Source organism: Crinia signifera, chromosome 7 (assembly GCF_055691185.1).
Source record: "Crinia signifera chromosome 7, ASM5569118v1, whole genome shotgun sequence".
NCBI classification, from domain to species: domain Eukaryota; kingdom Metazoa; phylum Chordata; class Amphibia; order Anura; family Myobatrachidae; genus Crinia; species Crinia signifera.
In genome coordinates, this window is record NC_139223.1 from 118,309,231 (window position 1) to 118,331,175 (window position 21,945).

The following is a 21,945-nucleotide window of genomic DNA, read 5'->3' on the forward strand; positions in this document are numbered from 1 at the left end:
TCTTGGGGATATTTCTTTATTAGATGTAATAGAACAGGTGTAACAATGTATTCAGGACAAGCCTTTACCTGAGCCGTAAAAACACAGACACAAATCCCCTTGTGATTAGCACTTTTCCACCACTTTTCAGTAAAAAAAAAAAAAGTCTGCCAATTCTTTCATGGATGAAACCTGTACGTGATGTCAATAAACTGAAGTTTATATCACGGACATCACCGATGAGAGCCTGACAACTAAAGGATACATGACCAGTAATCAGAGAAACTTACTCTTTTACCTGTAAACTTTACACCTCGTTTCCTTACTTCAAGTTTAAAGTGTATCGCCTGCCTACTAACAGTAAAGTGGCCATTTTGAGCTGACTATAGGTCGTACCCACAAAATGTCGGTCTTCATTGTACGTAGGTGACTGTATACTTTAAAATCCATTAGCTAATAGGTACTAAATGCCATAAATATATTTAGTGCACCCACTTTTTTTTTTAAATCACCATTTGTCATAACTTCATAGTGTTGTTTACAAAATAATAAATTGACAAAAAATATATATATGTATGCTAACCAATCTAAGAAATATCATGTATTAAATGTATCACAGCAGCCTTTGTAGTAGATAGGGTTACTAAGCTCGGAGTAACTCATTCATGGATCAATCTACATAACACGCTCAGAACATCACTCACAGGGCACCTTGTTACAGTATAAAATCACAGTTCTGTTAGCTATTTCAATGAACACACACAAAAACATTTCTTATAAAAACACAAAAGAGTAAATGCAGTTCTGTGGACTTCCTGGGATTATGTGCCTCACTTTGCAAGCAACTTTAGTAATGGAAGATCTGGTAAAATTTGGGTGGGGGAGGGGGAATATGCTGAATTAAAGCATTATATTCTGCTCATAATGCAATGGCAGGCAGTGTCTACAGCAGATGAAATGATCAACATTTCAGAAACTTTAAACTCTATTAAAGGTAACTGTAAAGTCAATGCAATAATCTATAGTCAGACTCATTTGTTTAGAATCATAGATAAAAGTTTTTTTTTTTTTTTTTTTTTTCACAAATAAATACAGTTACATGTATGAAACATTTCTATACCTCAACCAAAACAAATTCATTTTAGATTTTCCTTGATGTATACATCATACAGGTTGTTCCAAGCAGTTGTTTGTATCACATGGCATATTTGGCCTCTGATCTTATCCACACTTATGAATTTATATTGGGAAAACCAGTAGATCACGTATCTGCTGCTCCTCTTACTCTACTTATTGGAAACTTTACTGTAAATCCCTTAAATAAAAACATTGTCTCTAGAGGTGACATTTAAAAACAGACCACCTGGAACAAGGCTGTCCAACTGGCTGCTTGAGGGCCATGACCTTGGTTTAGAACTTTCCTAAACACTATTGTATAAATACTACTTTTATATATGGGATCCAGCCCACAAACATATTTCTTTATATAAACGTGGCATTTTCCCATGAAAAATTTGGACAGCACTGGACTGTAATTTTAATCTAGTGTACAGTATATAGACTCGAAGACCAACGTTTAAACCATATCCAAAATGCAGGCAAAAACCATACAGTGGTAGCACAACTAGATATAGTTTCATTGCAAATAACACAATTCAAAGATAACAGTTGTAAAGATCAATCTAATTGAGCATAGTACAGTAACATGTGTCACAATGTCACACTCCGGGACAGCATGACCTGTAATTATTGCCTTTATCAAAAGCATTAAACAGAATGGCTGGACGGATAGGGTTGTCGAAGAATCTTTCAGATGATTGGGAAAAAAAAACTAATACTTTTAATGCATTTAACACTTTGTTAGAGGTAGACAACCTTTATGAGACAGTCATGCGACATTGCACTTTCCACTGTCAATGGTTTTGTGTTAGAGGAAATACAGTGTACATCCCAAATGGAGGTTATAGAAGTTATGTTCTGGAGGACAGAAAATGCTTAATTAAGACCAGGGTCATCCCCATTATGTACTTCTGTAACTCAACAAGTGTCAGAGGACACAGCAGATATGATCACTGGGGGGGCCATAAAGAAACTAGATATCACTGCATGACAAGCATACAATCAGTCAGTACAGAGAACACCGCGAAAATCACACCCTAGAATATCCTGCAGGATTGTCCAAATTCTTCATGGGATTGGATAAATCCCATGAAGGTCCACATGTAGAAGTAGGTGGAAAAATCTAGGAAATTATTCAGGATATCTTTTGCTTGATGACAAATTAAACTTAAGAAAAATGCAATGTACATGATTTGCTATGATTAAGTTTACTCATAGGATTTGATCGTTGCAAGGTATTAAAAATTCCATATCTGTTCTCATACTGTAGTGTGATTCTGGTGGCATGGTACTCAATGGCTGCAGACGATGATCTTGAAACACGCCAAACCTCGATAAGACGTGTTACTAGGAGAATGTCACAGACTAAGTCATTAGGAACTGGTGACATCACTGGTACTTGGTGATGTCACTAGTTCCTATTGAAATGATTGGTTGAATACTTTTTCAGGACACATAATATCTCCCTCTGACACATGTATTTTATAAAATGACAGACTACAGTATTTGGCATTCTTACAGAGCAACCTATACATGGTAAACCCTTCAGATGTAATCAATTTGTAACTGACCAAAGTTCAATCCAATCACTTCTGGTTGTGAAACTGGGACACGTACATTTTAGCATTCCAGGAACTGTATCTATTACTATGTAACCTAGCGCCTATTAGAGAACGGAACCTTCAAGTTCACACTTGCAGGGTAACTGTTCATTGGGTAGACGTGGTTTATAATTTTCACAGAAAATTTGCTTTATATCCCCGAGTTGAAAGGTTGCTGCTCCTCACTGGTACTTCTCTGTAAAGTTCTCCGGGAAGACTCCTTTATGTTGTTCAAAATCCTTATTCTGAAGCCAGTCACTCTCCTTTATTCCCATTAGCCAGCCTTCATCCTGATAGGAAAACCATTATATAGATGATCCAGATGGAAATACTATTAAAGGTAATATCTATTTATAAGGCAACACAAAATTTTGCTGCACTGAACAATTATGTATAGCACAAATACTAAAGGACCAGCAAGCACATTAGAGGAACATTGAATGTTCACCCATGTAATAATAACAGAAAGTGAGGTATAAAACAAATAATTAGGACTTAATCTAGAGATGTACACAAATCAAACTGTGGTACATCCAGGACCAGATTAACAATAGGGAGGATGGAGCTGCAGCTCCAGGCCCCCTAACAAAAATAGGCCAGTCACCATGACAGCCTGCAGAACTGCGAGAGCCAAACTGAGATCCAATACTCCCAGGGTTATTCAGGTGGCAATGATCTCCTAAATGAGGCATGTCCAAACTATGGCCCTCCAGCTGTTGTGAAACTACAAGTTTCATCATGCCTTGCCACAGTTTTGCTATAAGGGAATGCTAAAACTATGGCAAGGCATGCTGGGATGTGTAGTTTCACAACAGTTGGAGGGCCATAGTTTGGACATGCCTGATAAATGATCCAATGCTGCTTTCTAGGATGCTGTACTCACACTGCGATGCAGACAGGAGGCATCTTATTCCCTCAGACACCTCTTGAGGCATATATTTATTAATTTATTAATTACCAGTTATTTATATAGCGCACACATATTCCGCAGTGTTTACAGAGAATATTTGAACATTCCCATCAGTCTCTGCCCCACTGGAGCTTATAATTTATATTCCCTATCACATGTACACGCACACACAGACATTCTAGGGTAAATTTGTTGGGAGCCAATTAACCTACCAATATATTTTTGGAGTGTGGAAGGAAACCAGAGTACCCGGCGGAAACCCACGCAAGCACGGGGAGAATATACAAACTCCGCACAGTTAGGGCCATGGTTAGCAACCTGACCTATGTCTATTTCTAAATCCCCCGAATTTGCATGGCACACACAATGGGAGTCATTCTGGTTGGCTCACTAAGAAGCGGTAGTTCGTTGATTAGCGAGCCTTCTAACACAACCCACCAGCAAGCAAATATACCCACCGCACTGCGAAAGGATGTTTTGGATAAACATCCATTTGCAGGGTAGCACATGGGGTTGAAATCGTTCAATGGTCGCCGACCATCAAATGATTTTTATCCTTCTCACAAATCTAAGTCCGTCTCAGCTGACTTAGACTTGCGGTGTTGGCTCCAAGAACTAGGCGGGCGACTGGCGTCCTGTGATGTTAGCAGCCCTCCCCCGGCAGGCAGGTGTCTGCAATTTTTTCCTGGAAGCACCCAGCATTTTTCTGGGAACGCCTAGGAAACACAGGGCATTCGCATGCCAACGCCTCCTGCCTACCTCCATCATGCCTCACACCCATGCAATTCTCTGAAGGTGCCCACACAGAAGCCCTGCACATTTATCTGTACAAACATCAAACACTCCCCATAGTCATGTAATACTGTACCATGATTGCTCATTTCCAATCAAGGAGGGCCGAGATTTGTTTATGCTCACCTGCTCCTCTGGGTTATCAAAGTGAGTTACTAGAACAATTTCTCCAGATTTCAGTTCTAACTCATCACTGTCCGTTGCTCCATAGTCATGTTGAGCCCGAACCTGAAACAATATAAAGGTTTGTTAAATAAGCGTGTCAGATCTGATCCCATAAAGAGCTCGAGGAAGATATACTAATTCACTAAAGGGGCATACACACTCTGCGACAGGGGAGCCTATGTTGAGCGACGTGTTTAAGTACAGATCACCGAGCACACATCGCTGTACACCTGCAATGTGTGCTGAGTGATCCATGTGGGCCAGTGTTCTCTGGTGGGAGGACACTGGCGATGATTCAATTTTGCCTGTATGCAGTCAAGATCTAGTCAGGTGATAGTGATATGCTGGGCCGGGCATCACAGTCACTGGGGGGCATACACACAGAGCGATCCATGCTTAATTTCTAAGCGATCTAACCTGATCGCTTCAAAATAATCCCTTGTATCGCCCCGTGTGTAAGCCCCTTAAGTGACCATACACTGATCTGTTATATAAATTTTAAATACCAATTTACAGCCACAAATACATCATACAGTATATAAAAACACAAAACATTGTCAATATAGGAGCAAGACAACCACAGGAAATGTATATAAATGCAGCAGGGGTGGGGGTCTAGACATTCACTTGGCTGATAGGACTGACTCTCACAGGCTAGGGATTAGGTTCCACATACTCAGGGCCAGTGCGACACAGCGCAGACCCCCAGGCAGGGGGGGGGGGGATGCCCTGCCACTCATCTGCTCACGGGGGGGGGGGGGGGGATTCGGCCGCTGCTGGGTCCAGGGGGTGGTTTGAAGCTGCCGCGGGTGGCGGGAGCTTGAAGCAACAGCCGCCGCTGAGTCCGGGGGGGGGAGGGGGCAATGCCGCCGAGTCAAGGGGGGGTGGGCACCGCAAGGGGGGGGGGGGGGGGGGACTTCTCTCATGCCGCCATCCAGTGGACGGTGCACCAGGCAAATACCTAAAGCTGCCTAGTGGTGGCATCGTCCCAGCATATACTACACAGGACTATGGTGTATTCTCTACAGTGCATTACTGATATCAGTCTGGTAACCCATTGGTATTTATTGTGCCACTTCCTTCTTTGCTGCTGTTAAGACTTATTTAGAGCGGTGGAGCATGGACAGAAGATGGGGGGGGGGGGGTCAAAAGGGATTATTAGCCATGGCTATTGAGTTGTAAAACTGGAAGCTGCAAAATGATGTCCTATTATTGATAATGTCTGATCTGAGACCTCAGGTAAAAGCATGCTGTACTGTCACAGAGCATATAACTCCGCTGTATATTACGCCTTCTCCACCACTTTCCCTCTTGCAAAATTAAGCTTCAATTTTGCAGGTTTGTGTGAAAGTAGGCCCACCCTAAACACAGCAAAGCATCATGCACCGAATAAATGCATAGGCTTCCATGAATAAATCCATAGGCTTCCTGGGTGCAGTTACATAGAAGTCAGCACTTGATGCCACAAATGAGGATTTGCTTTGCACCTTTACATACGTAACCCTTACTGAATCATACTGAAATAAATGCAAAGAAAACATAAAAAAGCAGCACTTTGACATTTATTTTACTACACAAATAAAGATAACGCTCTGTCCATTTAAGGACATAAAGCTGGGGGCGTGCCCTGGTGGCTGAGGAGGAAGGACACAAGAATAGAGAGCTCCCCGCTCAACATCTCAAAGTCCTGATTTCAGGGCTCCCCAACCTCCCAAAGCACCCCAAAACAAACTCGCCGAGTTCGGAGGAGAGACAGACTGCGGGACGGCTTCCAGATATCTCCCCGGCGCAAGTTGAAGTGAGGTCTCCCACACAGCCGGAAGCCAAGGACTAAAGTGCACTCGGGAAGCCGCGGCACCTGAGGACATTGAGCGGGGCCCGGACGCCGGAGGAAGTTATTGGCTTGCATTAATACAAGGTCTTACCCGGTCTGTCCCACTCATTGTGGTGAGGATCAGCTCTCCTCGCTTCACTAAAACAAGAGAGGACTTGCCATAGAGAAGAACATAAAGTCCACCTGATTGGCTAGTTGGGAGTTTTCCCAAAGCAACACTGAAATCCTAACGCGCCATATATGGGAAGTCTCTATAAATCGGCTAAATATTAGATTTTACAATTAAGATCAGGGTCACTGTTCTTACTTACCTTGTACAGGAATCCAGGGGGCATGCTTGTCTTTGGGGGTGCACTCTCTACTGTACCATTTACTGTTGCAGAGAAAGTTTCAACAACGACAGCTGGTAGGGAGCTGGATTTCTGCAAGAAAAACAATATATTTTGTAAATAAAATATATACAGAACACTTAGTATAACCCCTTCGGCCTTAGCCCTACAGCATCTCACATTGGCATAAGGTAGCAAATCTGGCTTTATAGGCTGCCAGCAGCTAACAGCTACTATACATGAAATGTTATACAGGTTGAGTATCACTTATCCAAAATGCTTGGGACCACGAGCATTTCGGATAAGGGATTTTTCTGTTTTTTGGAATATTGTTTTTTAACATACTGACATAGGTGAATTGCGCGAGTTTGCAGGCACGCCGGTGAAGTCATGCACCCCTGGGACTGGAGATGCCGCTGAAGAGGATTCGGAAGTCCGCCGTGGATGCCGGGGGACGTGGTAAGTATCAAAAAAGGGGCGGGGGGGAGAAAAAAAAACCATACATATATTCCGAAAACCATGTTTTTTTTTTTTTATATTTCAGTTTTTAGATATTCGGATACGGGATACTGAACCTGTATAGCACATTATAAAAAAGGTGAGATTTAATAGGATGAGATTTAATAGGATGAGAGATTCAGAAAGTGAGAGATCCAGGTTTTTTTAAAGCGGCAATCATTTACATTTAAAAATCAAACTGGTTTTGCAGTGTAAATTATTGCCATTTAAAAAAAACTGGATCTCTTACTTTCTGAATCTCTCATCCTATTAAATCTCACCCACCGTGTTTACATTTTGCATAAATTCTACAGTGTAATACCTGAAATATTACCAATAATTAGATTGTAAGCTCTTTGGTTTAGGGGTCTAACATTTGAACATTTTAAGTTGATTTCCTCCCAGTATGTTTTTCACTTATGCCATAAAGCACTGCATACTTTTTGTATAATTACCCCTCACTACCAGTCAGGAGGTTGGAGACAGAATTATAAAGGACAGACTCTGAGGAAGGTATCTTTGCTATATTGATCCCAGAGGGAAATATCTTACATTTGTATCTTTCTTAGCGGTGTCAGGTTTACCCTCAGTTTCCTTCCTGGGAGAGGCGACAGGAGCTGGTTCTGATGGCTGAAACAACATCCATTAATTAATCAGTAGTCATTAACTAACAAGAACACAGTATTTTGTTTCTGGATTCTCACAAAGAAATAAAAGAAGAGACAAAATTACAAGATACAAAATATAAAAAGGACAACCCTAGGGATACCTTTACTTTTGAAAACTGAACTTAAGTATACAGTACTTTTCTGCAATGTATTACATATATTTATATGTAAATCTATAAGTTCATGGGTGAGAAAACAGTGAAGCGATGTTACACATAGACTACAGTGCTTCACTTTACCGCTTCTTTTACCTTAAGCGCTCGCAATTCCACCTTTCCCATAAAACAATACAGATACCATAAATTGCATACATTGATGGTACCTACACCACAACTAAGAAAAAAAAATACAAGGATGACAAGATCTTTAGTTTGAATCAAATATGAACCGCAGGAAAAAGAACAAGTTCCAACAGTCAGGATTATACACGTAGGGCCTGATCCGACCTGCTCGCTGGGATGCGAGTGTTCGGAAAATGCCACCCTTCAGATCTCCCCCTCCCTGCCCCTGTGCACGGCTGTGAACACATCAGATGATCCCAAACCCCCACCCCCCCACCCCACACACACACTCGCAAGTGCTAAGTCTAGACTTACTCGGTGCTGCAAAGGCAGTGAGTTAATTGAGGCCGCTGTGGGAAATGTTCTGAAAATGCCAGTGGCACGCCCTCACGCGGCTGCCCACTGTCAATCCCACAGCGAGCGGCAACAGCTCTACTTGTCCTCTTAGTATGCAGGTAATACCTATTTTTCCATTTTGCTGAGAATTCCTGAACCCACATTATGAATAGAGCAGACCATAAGAACCAATGGGGCAGATGTATTAAGCCTGGTAAAGTGATAAAGTGGTGATAAAAAGGAAGGCCAATTAGCTGTGTAAAAAAATTACAGTTAGGAGTCATTGGCCTTTAATCCCTTTACCAGACGTAATACAATACTGATTCTTATGGGTGACCACAATTCTCATTTAGCATCAGATGGACATGTTAAAGCGGTCTGTCACTTGGGGTGTCTATCCAAAGATACTTTAAGTTTCCTAAATGAACAGCTCTTATGATGTAGCCACAACTCATGACTCAGCACTCACAAGTGACAAAAGGTGAATATAATCTGCCAGGGCCCAGGAGATTTGTCTGTCACTGATTCAAATTGAGCTCAATTTATTAAAGAATATTCAACACCTACTTCAGAACTGATGCTGATTTTAGTTCTACCAGCTATACCCCTACTTATGCTGTATTTTATCAACACACACTGTATGTTACCTTGTAATTTTTTTTTGTTTGCTATGTACAGCGTTGCGGACACTTTGTGGCGCCTTATAAATAAAACTACTAGAACTACAACTACTACAGTGCAGTGAACAGGACCCAGGTCACGTTCAGGGTCACAATCAGGGACTGTGTATAAAGCTGCTGTCGGCGGCGGGGTCCCTGCAGTGAATAGAGAATAACTAGTGCTATGCGGCGGCGCGGGAAGCGCTTCTGGGTTTGAAAACACTTGCCTCACACTGATTCAGAAATTCCCGCGCCACCGCATAGCGCTAGTTATTCTCTATTCACTGCAGGGACCCCACCGCCGACAGCAGCTTTATACACAGTGACAGCGCCGCAGGTACCCCCGCGGCACGGACACCCATGCCCGCTCCAGCACTGCAGGGACGCCGACAGTTTTATAATACAGGTACCACCCCCCACCCCCCGGGGATCCCCCACCCCGACTCGCCTGGGGCGCTCCGGTGCCTTGCACCAGCCCTGCCCTCAATACAGGTTCACACTGCCCCTGGAACCGCGACCATCCCGGGTCCGATCCAGGTCAAGGCCCGAAACAATCTTTCAGGACTCTTTCACACTGACCAATTTCCCGGGTTACTGTGCATACATATGCAAAAACCCAGGAAATATTTGTCAGTGTGAAATGGGTATAAGCGGCTAAACACTCATGAGATATTTTATTCGGTGACAAACTTTGTTTTTGGAATAATTAATGTTGCAATATAACATCCATTTAAAAATACGAGCAATTGTGAGCTTACATCACTGCACCTGAATATCATCCACAATTATCCACTATTACAAAATAAATCTAATAAAAATAGGATATTGCGGCCAGGTAGACAGGATGCTTACAAGGCCAACACTAAACGATCGGGAAGCTACTTACTTGGGTAGCCTCAGTGGGCTGACTGGACCAGTCTACTACAAAAGTGGCTTCAGCAGTGTTATCAGCATGGTCTGCGATGCTAGGCTCTTTCTTTTCAGGCTGGTAGCCAGTGAGACAGATATAGAGAGAAATGATGGATGTGTTGAGGTAGGAAAGAAGAATAGACAAAAGATTTAATGAGAAGTCACCAGGTACAGCACAGCGAGAAGCTCCAACTTCTGGCCAGATAGTTTACAATTGTTATTGTAAGGACAGCTACTGAGAAAATACATTTTATTTCTCTTCTTGTATTTGTATTGGTTTACTGGAATCAGGACTCATTGGTACTTCTAGATCTTTTGCAACATAGAACTAAAATCTAGAAAAGGAATTGGATGCCCCATTTCAACATAGAACACTTCTACACAACAGTACAACTTTTATGTCACATTACATGTAAAAACCAAATGGATTTAGATTGACCACATAACATCTTTATATTCTACATTACTGATGCAGATACAAGAGCAGTGGTCATGGTTGTTACATATTATTCCGGTCACTAAACACAGATTTTGTAGCCTAACTCAATAATCTGGAGAATGCGAAATATCAGTTTACTTATAATGAACATAATCAGACATCTCCTGCTGCATGGCCATACTAGTGCATGCCTGCTGCTTCCAATTAACCAGCAACGATGCACTCTCCAAACAAATCTGAACTACAGTAGGCCCAAAGTGCTTTAGTGCCAGGTTCATGAAAAATGCAAATGTCTGCCTCATATGTGTTTATAGGAAGCAAAAAACAGCAATTATTTAGTTACCTACTGTATGTAGTGCAAGCATATTATGTTGCAAATTTCCACTATATGCTTTTTTTGCTAGTGACATGTACAACCCTTTCTTACAATCAGAATCCGCTCAATTGGCCAGGTATACTTGTGTAAACTAGGAATTTGTTTTCTGTTTGCTGTGCAGCAGCCAGGTAGGTAACAGGTAAATAGGTGGGGGACACATACAGTAAAAAAGATAGATGTATCATAGGGAACACAGAGAAAAGGACATGGAGTGGGTTAGTACGCCTAGTCAGTCAATTATTCAGGAGTTAAAGTGTCAGCTGCTGGACCGCTTGAGGAAAGAAACTTTTGAGGCTTGTGGTAACCGGTCAGGAACAGCCCTGTCACGTCTGCCTGATTGTCCTTTACTATACTTGTGGCTCACTTTTTAGCTCTGGGCAGGTACAGGTCCTGGATAAAGTGAAGGGCAGCCCTGAAAATCTTCTCTGCAGTTCTGACCACCTTTTAGAGCCTGCATTTGTCTCTCTCACTGGAGGCGCCGTACCGAACTAGTATCATGGAGCACAGTACAGATGCCACCATCGGAGAGTTGAGGAGATGTGGCAGCTGTCGACTCCTTGCAGCGATTGCTGAGGGGGTTCATAGTACATGTCGGTGCTACTGCTTCTTGCTATCCCTCCATTAAAAAAGGCAAAGCAGGAAGTCTTATACCCATAAAACACATATCCCCCTATAACTTACCCTCTAAGAATGTATAATAATGTGAGTGCACTGTATGGAGCTTGACATCAGAGAGTGTATTAAGCCCTCAGGCAGTGTGAACAATGAGGGTTTAGCCTATGCCCCTGAGGGCCAATAACCTTCTGTGTGTGCCCAGCAAAATCTTTTACATAGGAATACACAGCTCAGTTTTGTCATTTGAGCTGCTTTTACTGTAGCTCCAAAACTGCACAGTGTGTACGGGCCAGCGGTGAGCGTTGATGCACACTCCTACATCACCACCAGTCACCGCCACTTGTATTACCAACAACGGGGGGGGTTAGCTTTCCACAGTGCCCTGCTATGGAAAGTCATCCACCCCCAGGAAAATCACTTAAATGGGCGAACATCCATGCCCCATACACAAGGGGCTATGGGAGCTTTGTGCTGAGCGATGTAGTTAAGTACAGATCACTCAGCACACAGTACTGCACCATGATGTGTGCTGAGCAATCTGTCACCATTTGTGTTCATAATAGAGAGAAAACAGGCAATGACTAGATTTATGGGGCATACACATGGGGCGATTACAGCCCCATCTCTAAACGATCTGACTAGTAAGCTTAGTAATTAAGCACGGATCACTCTGTATATGGACCCCAGCAAAGGTGATGCGCTGTACTCCGCGTCACTATCGTCTGACTACTAGATTTATACTGCATGTCTCGCCTATGTTCTCTCTATTGAAAATATATGACGTGACAGATCCCTAAGCACACATCGCTGGTGCCACATTGTGTGCTGAACAATCTGCACTTAACTAAACCACGCAGTACAACGCTTGTACGGGGCATTATAATGCATTCAGTATAAATCTAGTCAGGCAACAGTGCCATTGCCGGGGGCCATACACATGGAGCGATCTTTGCATTATTTCTAAGCGATCTAGTCAAATTGCTTAGAAATGGGGCTGTAATCGCACCGTCTGTGTATGGCCCATTATGAGGCTAGATTGCAAACTCCATATATTCATAGTGTACCAGGAACGGACAAGAAAATGAAACCATTGCAGTGAACCTCTGCAGTTAATCTAACTTAAAAATGTAGAACTGTAACTATAATGGACAGAACTGGATCACCTATCCTCCATGACCACATTTATATGAATTTGATGTTTTTGCATTTCGTCTAAGAGGATTGGTCTACACCAGGCATGTCCAAAGTTGGCCCTCCAGATGTTATGAAACTACACATCCCAGCATGCTTTGCCACAGTTTTGCTATTAGAGAATGCTAAAACTATTGCAAAGCCTGCTGGGATGTGTAGTTTCAAAACATCTGGAGGGCCAACGTTGGACATGCCTGGTCTACACAGATCTTTACATGCCGTATCCGAGCTGATCATGGCATCTATAGCACAGCCATACAAGTGTGCAGGCAGACAAGACTCATTCAATCATGTCTAATTAGACATTGTCTAAGGTCATTTGACAATACCATCCAATGGTCCCTCTGTCTGGGACACAAGCCAAGCCGCAGATAATATCCATTTGGCTGAGCACATTTTTGAAATCAGTTAATTACACCAGGCGCACGTTGAGCAGAGGTTTGGAACTTTGACTCTCCTAATTCCAGGGAGCTGTGGATAATGAATATAGTCTAATTACACAGTCTTATGTCAATAGCCCAAACATCTGATTTTTGGGGGCAACGAAATTACTATTTATGGAATTGTACAAACTGTTCATTTTAAAATGCAAAGTTATCCTTTAGAGCTATGCTTCAAATGCCCCTCAAAACAAGCCAGTGGAATTTTAATACTTTGAATTACACTTGAGGAATTTGGCAAGCTGTTATTCTAGACAAAGCTCTTACCAATACAGCACTGACAAAGAATGAATGCTGATGGTTTCATTTCTAATACAGCAGCATTATAAAGCAGCGGAGGACACATGACCTGAGCTCAGGTCTAGCTCTTATCGAACAAAGTTGCCAAGTGGGTATCTGTGCTTACTGATTGGCTCTCATCAAGCATTGGTATCTTTGGTTTTAAGAATAACTCTTTCAATAAAGCGGTGTCATAACAGTAACAGTCCAGACAGTCCATTGACTATCCTGATTTAGGTGAAGGAAAAGGGCATGGCATGACTAAATCTGTGTGCGCCCATTTGTGCTGCAGATGTGGTTTGGTTAGATGTCAATATTTTAGGTGGATGTGTGCATAGTTTTTATGGTCATTACAGCTTTAAATTAATTTTGTTCCGACCTTCCAATTGGGAAGGTCGTGATCTTGTTGGGTCTAAATCAAATGGGAATCTTTACATTTTATGTTACTGTCCTTTGACAGTAAAATGACTGCTAACAGTATGTGGTATCATGGGAAATTCAACCATGCCATACAGTAGTTGCTTATACATAACTGTGCAATATACTGGATTTATTCAACCATGCCATACAGTAGTTGCTTATACATAACTGTGCAATATACTGGATTTATTTACAGTAATTAGACTGTAAGCTCTTTCCGGTAGCCTAAGGGTTTTGTATTTATGCAACATTTGAGTTAGTGTTTCTCCAAGTAGGTTTGTCACATGTGCTGTAAAATACATTACGGAGCACCGAACTGCACTGGTAAAAACAGGAGAAAATGTACTAATATGGATCAATAAATATTGATCTACGGTTCACTAGGCAGCTGGCTCAGTCTTCCCTACTGACTTGCAAAAATCATGAGGTTAGAAAATACATATGGTATAAATCATTCTTAAAGCAATAAGTTTGTCTTATTCCTATAAGCATGTAAAAGCATTCATTTACACCATTCAGCTTCCAATAACTATTCAATGACGTATATCAGTGACTCTCCCCCTGAGAACTCTATAAACACCTTTTTTAACCTATTCATTTTTGTGCACAATGAAGCTAATGAAAACCATAAAGTATTACTGTAGGTGTCAGTCTATACAGTCTCTTTAAAGGCAGTGCCAGGGAGCCTTATAGTGGGTACACACTGAGCGCTATATATCATTAACAATATGCACGATACCGTTAAGGATACATCGTTAACATCGGTCAGTTTATATGCCCAATATTGTTAACGATGCAGCTCACAACATCATCAGAGCTTGCCCATACGGAGGGTGGGTGACATCACTGTCCGATATCATGAACTATAAATTGCTCAATGCAATAGTAGGAGACTATGGAAAGTGGTTCACTCATTGACTATGGTGGCCGGCAATAATGCAGGATATATACATATACACTAGGAGATTTTGAGCTCAAAACGGGAAAAATGTGCATCTTTAAGCTCAAAAATCGGCTAGTGTGTATGGGTGGGCCTTTACTCATAAACTCTGTTAATATCTGCATATAAATAACACTGTATGGATCTTGAAATTAGAGAGGCAGGCCAAATTTAAAGATTACCCAGTGCAACCAACCTAAACAATATTACTGGACAGTAGACAAGTTATTGCGATACTGTCTAAATCTAACTAGCACATGTACCATCTGGTACTGCCAAATAACTTTGTTTTGGCCTTATTGATTCAACAGAAACAAATTTATTTAACAAGTGGCAAAGTCCTTTAACCCTGTGCAAGGAGATGTGTGCAACCATCCTAAGGAGGTTATTCTGGTTGACTCACTCGGATGCCAATTCGCACCCTTGCGAATCAGCCAAACCCCACCTTGCAAATGGCCAACTGCCGCCACCCATTCGCAAGGACAACTCATTTGCAGGGGCATGCGAACGGATGTTACACAGTAACATCCATTCACAGGGCAGGGGGAACCTCCCACATTTTTCGGTGTCCGCCGACCATGCACTGAATAACCTTACATATGCGTGCATGTTCAGGGGGAAGTGGGTGGGCAGCTGACATCCAGTGAGGTCAGCTGCCCACCCCCCACCTGTCTGTCATGCCTGCATTAGCATGAGAATGCCCAGAATTCTCATGGGAACACCAATGAAATGCTGGGAGTTCCCATATGCTAATGGCGCCCCACACCACTCTCCATCCCCCCGCCCACTGAGTTGGGTGCATGCACAGATATGCACACTAAGACAACATCAGTCCCCATGTGAATCAGCCCTGCTGCAAAGGAACCTGAAAAAGGTCCTGTGGGGTAGATTTATGAAGCAGTGATAAGGGAGGAGAAGTGATACAGTGCCTCGTAATTTATCACCGGCCAATGAGCTCCTATTTAAACCCAGTCTGTAACTTAACAGTCAGGAGCTGATTGGCCAGTGATAAAGTACCATGCACTTTATCACTTCTCCTCCCTTATCACTGCTTCATACATCTACCCCTAAATGCCTTACCACATCGTCACTCTTTTCTATTTGATATCAGATGAAGCACAACTAGTACAGGAGGAAATACCAGAAGGTTGCAAATTGATATTTGTTTACAAACCATCCCATTTCTTAAATTAACAAAATGAGACCCTGCATAAAGTGCAACTTACCCCTACACATTGAATTCAGCAATTCTGTTTGCTTACCAAATATCTTGCCAACGCCAGCTATCCGTCATCTAGGAGCTACTAATAATACGGAGGTCTGTTTCAGCGAGGTTATTAGTTCCAGGACTACTAATAGGCTACAAACTGAGGATTACTGCTTCAGCCCACACCACAGTCATCGTGGCTCAGTGCTTGTGTAGACAAAGTTCATTTTAAACATTTTCACAATTAGTACAATTCCCAGATTAGCTCACTTTGTAAAGTTGTTTCATTACACCCTAAGCCCAGGGGTTGTTTCATTATCATCTCGGTCTTCAAATGCAATATATGTGATAACAACATGGGTGGGTGTATGGAGACAAATGGTTGTGTTTCTGTAAATGACTCACAGCACAATAATAATGAATATGGGAACAGGATGCACTGTACATACAATTCGGGTGAGTCAGTCACTTTTCTTACCTCCCACAAATCCCACGGCAGGGACTAATGCGCAGCAAGGACACAAGAATAGAGATTTACATCACTTTTAAATATTCTAAAAGCATAGTGAAAAAAAAAGACAATGCCCAATGCTCTATATCAGAAATGTCCAAACTATAGCCCTCCAGCTGTTGTGAAACTACACATCCCAGCATGCCTTGCCATAGTTTTAGCATTCCTTAGCAGCAAAACTGTGGCAAGGCATGATGGGACATGTAGTTTCACAACAGCTGGAGGGCCATAGTTTGGATATGCCTGCTCTATATCAAGCATGTCCAAACTATGGCCCTCCAGCTGTTGTAAAACTATAAATCCCATCATGCCTTGCCACAGATTTGCTATTAGGGGGATGTAAAACTATGATAAGGCATGCTGGAATGTGTAGTTTCACAACAGCTGGAGGGCCACAGTTTGGACATGTCTGCTCTATACTATATCCAGTGTTCTATATAACAATCTAGATTCCTTATAATATGAACATTTTAACCCAGTAACATTTTCTCTTGATCCCCTGTCCTACATTCCATCTTGGATATACTAAAAATTGGTCATATTAAACAAGCGAGGTCAGTACTTTTCAAAGATTAAGAGGGACAGCAACATCAAAATACAGAAGTTATATTAGAACAGACTAAATAATTGAACCTTAATTCTGCACACAGACATATATGTATGATAGAGATGATAACTATGCATTTCACAGTTACAAATAGCTTTCTGCTGAAAGGTCATCTTGGGTTACAAACCGGTCTGTGTCTGATTAACTGAACCAGTGAAATAGGTATATTGGAGGATGATTTAATGATTGTCCCCAGGAAGATTACTGTATCATTCTCAATGTTGGTGTCCATGCTGGTAATGACCAACTACTACAGTATAATGCCCAGTCCCCGACACAGTAGATTTTCTGCCATTACAGGGACAACTGACTGTTGCTCAGTTACAGAATGACTGACACACCTGGGCAGCAGCTGCGGTTGAACTGGAGTCAGGTTTGAGGGGATCAAAATCCAGATCCAGCAGGCTGGGCTCTTCCACTTGGGGCCACACAGCCTCAAACTTGGCAGCATGGAGAGAAAGGTTAGTTGGGAAGGGAAAGTTAGACGAAAGTTAATGGGGATAAGTAGAACAAGACGTAGAATTGGATCGGATGACATATTAGGGAAGATCAGAAAAACATAAAACTACCTATGTAATAGTCACAAAGATTTTCCAATCCACTATACAGAGGACTTAACAGAAGTGCTATATTAAGTACATAACAAAAGATTTACTGTAATCAATACAGTGTTTCCACGGAACTCAAATTCTAATTCGTTGAGCCTTCGGATTTCATACAGTATATGAGACCAACAGTGAAAGTAGGCAGGAACTTAAATATATGTTGCTACTGATCCATTGATACAAAGTTACTACACTTAAGGGGCATACACATGAAGCTATGTTGTGCTGTTTTCTAAGCGCTCTGTCTAGATCACTTAGAAAGTAAGCAGGAATTGCTCTGTGTGTACACCCTATAACGATGGTGATGCAGTCCCGCGTGTCGCCATCGCCCACTCAGATGGACAGAGCATGCACTGTTTATCCTACTAAGATGGCCTATAAGCATAGGCTAACCTTGCTCAGCACAGATCACTAAGCACACATCGCAGGTGCATCACATGTGTGCAGAGAGGTGTGCTGAAAAAGGGGTGCTTAAGCATCTCATTCAGCACGGGTGTGGTATAGGGTTCCGACATTCATTAGCCCGACGTCGGGATCTCCACTGGCCGGACTCAGACAGTATGGCGAGCGCAACAAAGCCCCTTGCTGCGGGCATGATGGCTCGCTATGCTCGCCACCTATACTACGTCGGGAACCCGTCTGTCCATGTTTTACTAGTCGGGATCCCGACGTCGGGTAAATGACTGTCGAGATCCCGACTGTCATGACCCTGTCCGGCACCCGTTCAGCGCGGGCTCCCATCACCCCGTGTGTACAGGGATTTAATCATCAGGACTGTCCATGTTTCTCACATGGCCGATTTCGACTATACAATTTTGACTATATTCACTTATAGTCAAAGCAGTCTTGCCTGCACAGTCTAACCCCATACACACTAAGCAATATTGTGAACAATATCGCTCAGAAAGGGCTTTCTGAGTGATATTGTTTATAATATCACAGAGTGTGTACACTCCATATTGTCACCGATGTGTGCCCCAGCACATCAGTAACGACCCCCTCCCTCACCCTGCATGTTCAGTCCTCGTTACCGATGGTCATGTTAAAGCCCCCGGCATCAGCAAGTGTTTAAGCACTTGGCAATGTTGCCCCATCAGGTCTCAGTCACTGCAGATATCAGTGTCAGCGGGGATTGGCTTGTGTGTAGGTGACTTATTTTTACTTGCGATACCAACCTCGTGGTGCCACGCATCAGTATCGCATGCAGGGTTAAGACTGTGATTTTTTGTCTAACCCAAAATCGCACCATGTGTACATAGTTTTAGACGTAAGGGAATGTTACATTAAGTATATGGAGAGACAATATACAACTACAATGTCTCCATGCAACTTGAATTATAACATGTATAGTCCAGATACAAGCAGACCCTTTTTTTTTTTAGGGAGTTACCAAAATTCATGTTCTGCATAGACCATGTTCATTGATGTTATACTAAACCCCCCCCCCCCCTTCATGAAAGCAAAGCAGTGGAGTTTTTGTACTTGCGCTGCCGTCATTTCATTATAGACACAGTTTTTTTAGTTATATTTCTTTGAATATCCACAACCACAATACATGACCCCTAATCCAGGAGGGGAAATTTATTTTATATAACACCTTAATATTAGGGTAATGTCAGTGTACTAACTGAACATATTCCTGGAACCAAACACAGGATTAAAGCCTTCGGTATCTGTAAGTGAAGCAAGTTGTATTACATGGCTAAACAGCTCACCAATACCCAACAGGAACTCGGACTGTGAGGTACCTGCCACAGCATCAGTGAGACTCTTTACTCGGTTACCATCAGCATTAAACAAAAATATGCACAAGTAGCAGAGTACAGTAACTGGTAACATGCAAACACAGCAAACAGCAGGCATGCACACATAACAGGTACTCTCCTGTAAAGTCCAGCGGACCGTGGCTGCTCCATTACAGTATGTTCTAGATTCTGAGAGATGATCACTGAAGCTTGTTTGTTTGAAGATGCTGATAAACTAGTGAATCCTCTGCAATCAACGTTTCTTATATACAGTACTAGTGTGTAAAGTCTGAAGGGCCGTAGATATCCCATGAATAACCAGTGCTTACACCTCAGAGCCGCTGTATTTTTATGTAAACAGAGGTGTGCGAGAAAGTTATACAGTAAGATTAACTGTAACTTAACCCTTTCAGTGACAATTTCAAGTAAATATTTTAACGCCAGCTATCGCTTTTAAGCTCCTGCAAATGTCACTTGATATTTATTTTTGTTTCATTTAATATCTTACCATTATTAACAGTTTATATTTGCAAATGTATTAAATCTGAATGTAGTTGGCATAAAAACATAAGTATACCGCGGATTAGGGTTATACGGTGGGAGGGAAAGGTGGTGGGTTAGGGCTGCGAAGGGAGGAGGGCTTGGGTTAGGTAATAAGAAAGGAAGGGTAGGCACTAAAAGGGTATGGTTAGTGTTACACACTAAGCGGTACGGTTAGCATTAGGTACTAACGGGGGACAGTTAGGGTTAGGCTGTAGGAGGAGGACAGTTAGAGTTAGGCAGCAGGTAGGGAGAGTTAGGGCTTCAGTGGTATTGGGAGAGGCTAGTGTACTTGCACATCAGGGGCGGGATGTTCCAATATTTACCGCCCCTCTTCGCCGGCTTCCGCATTCATACTAATCGCATATGCACTAACGTACAGTATGGGATTTGTGATGAACAGGACAGCTCTTGCGACAACAGCTGTCCTCTGCTATGAGGCACGTCACTGGACTTCCAGGTGTCAGACCCACGAGTCCCTCTGGGCATGTGCAGTGTGACGTTGTCCACTGAGCATGCTGGGACAGATTCCTCACACTGCGCTGTGAAGCCCTCCACAGCAGTGCCCCAACAGAGGGGATTTACTGCATATGAAAATGCGGTAAAAAACCTAATAGCATGATACTGCATTTTCACTTTAGAGCATCTCACCCCATGTCTTTTGGCCACAGGATCCCATACCTAACAAACTAGTGATCAATCATTACGAATGTCGCCAGATGCCCAATAAAATGAATATCTATTTTCATTACTACAAGTACTATACGTGGGTAGATATTATTTGCTTATTTGTTTCCTATGTAAAATAGATGGCTGCTGCATGAAGGTGTTGGAGACATTTTAATAGAACATACTGATTCTTGCTTATTGGAGTATAAATCTCTGGCAGCCAGAGTCCGCTGGTGGAGCAGGTTGAAGAGGGTAAAAAAAGAAAGAAAATTTCCTAGAGGTGTCACTTCTTAGAAAAGCCGAAGACCAGCTCCCTAGCCATAATGAAATCTTACATCTTAGAATACTGCTAACATTTGTCACACCCGCTACCGTTAACCTAACATTGTTGGCCTCAAATGTTCGAATGACCAAAACTAGTATGGGAAGATAAATGAATGCTTTCTGTAGCAGAATTCTCTGCCATTTAAGATTTTCAATGGCAAAGGGCATGAGACTAAATTACTGAAAAGTTCATATGCATCCATTTGTGAAAGCCTGCTTGCAACCTCAAGGTGCTCAAAGAATGAAACTCTATAGGATAATTCAGCTCAGCCTATGGATCTCCTGGTCTTCTGTTCAAGTGACACCTCCTGTCTCATGCAGGTGTTAGTGAGTGCAAGGAAGGTGGGCAGCAGCTGCTAACCTGTGAGGGGGTGGTCACACTTATCTCGGGCACAAAATTGTCATCAAACAGACCGATGATATTCTCCTGCTTGATGTCCTTGCAGGGCGTGAGTTTAGGTGGTGGCGGAACCGGAGGACCTCTCCTCAGCTACATGCAGGTAAAATAACAGTACAGACAATCCACACGACCCCCCAACCAAAAGAAAAAAAAAACACAAACATACAGAAACAGATTAGCAAAACACAGACAGGGAGAGTCCATCACATCATGTGTCAGTGATATTTCACCGCAGCAGTGGATGAACCTTCTACAAATAACCAAAAATATATTATACACAGACATAACATACACAGGGGGTTACTAAAAAGCCAAGGTCAGTGCCCATGGTAAATTCATGTAACAGTTTCTTCACCTTTACAGAGAATATTAATAGTCTATATAATGTTTAGATGTAATTGTGTTAGATTTTCATTTTCAAATATTGATATTACTCTTGAAAAAAAAAAAAAAGCTACATTATAATTAAACTGAACAGTTTGTTATGCCTCAAACTTAACTTGGACTACACTGCGCACCAGGTGGGATACCCATTACAGTCGTGCTGGTAATTTATA

At 42.2% G+C, this 21,945-nt stretch overlaps 1 protein-coding gene across 6 annotated transcripts in view; it reads right to left on the reverse strand.

The window, feature by feature from the left end:
- The window catches only part of BIN1 (bridging integrator 1), a 112,358-nt gene continuing 90,413 nt past the window's right edge, over window positions 1-21,945 (reverse strand). For 2 of the 6 annotated variants that reach the window (XM_083153662.1, XM_083153660.1), the window contains 8 exons: window positions 21,350-21,478; window positions 17,447-17,545; window positions 16,466-16,489; window positions 10,058-10,156; window positions 7,780-7,857; window positions 6,712-6,822; window positions 4,528-4,629; window positions 1-2,989 (listed from right to left, as the gene is read on the reverse strand). In XM_083153662.1, coding sequence (XP_083009788.1) covers window positions 2,882-2,989; window positions 4,528-4,629; window positions 6,712-6,822; window positions 7,780-7,857; window positions 10,058-10,156; window positions 16,466-16,489; window positions 17,447-17,545; window positions 21,350-21,478 — 750 coding nt within the window. In that variant the 3' untranslated portion in view covers window positions 1-2,881. The remainder of the gene's footprint in view (window positions 2,990-4,527; window positions 4,630-6,711; window positions 6,823-7,779; window positions 7,858-10,057; window positions 10,157-16,465; window positions 16,490-17,446; window positions 17,546-21,349; window positions 21,479-21,945) is intronic. The other 4 variants (XM_083153664.1, XM_083153663.1, XM_083153665.1 and 1 more) reach the window with 4 other exon arrangements.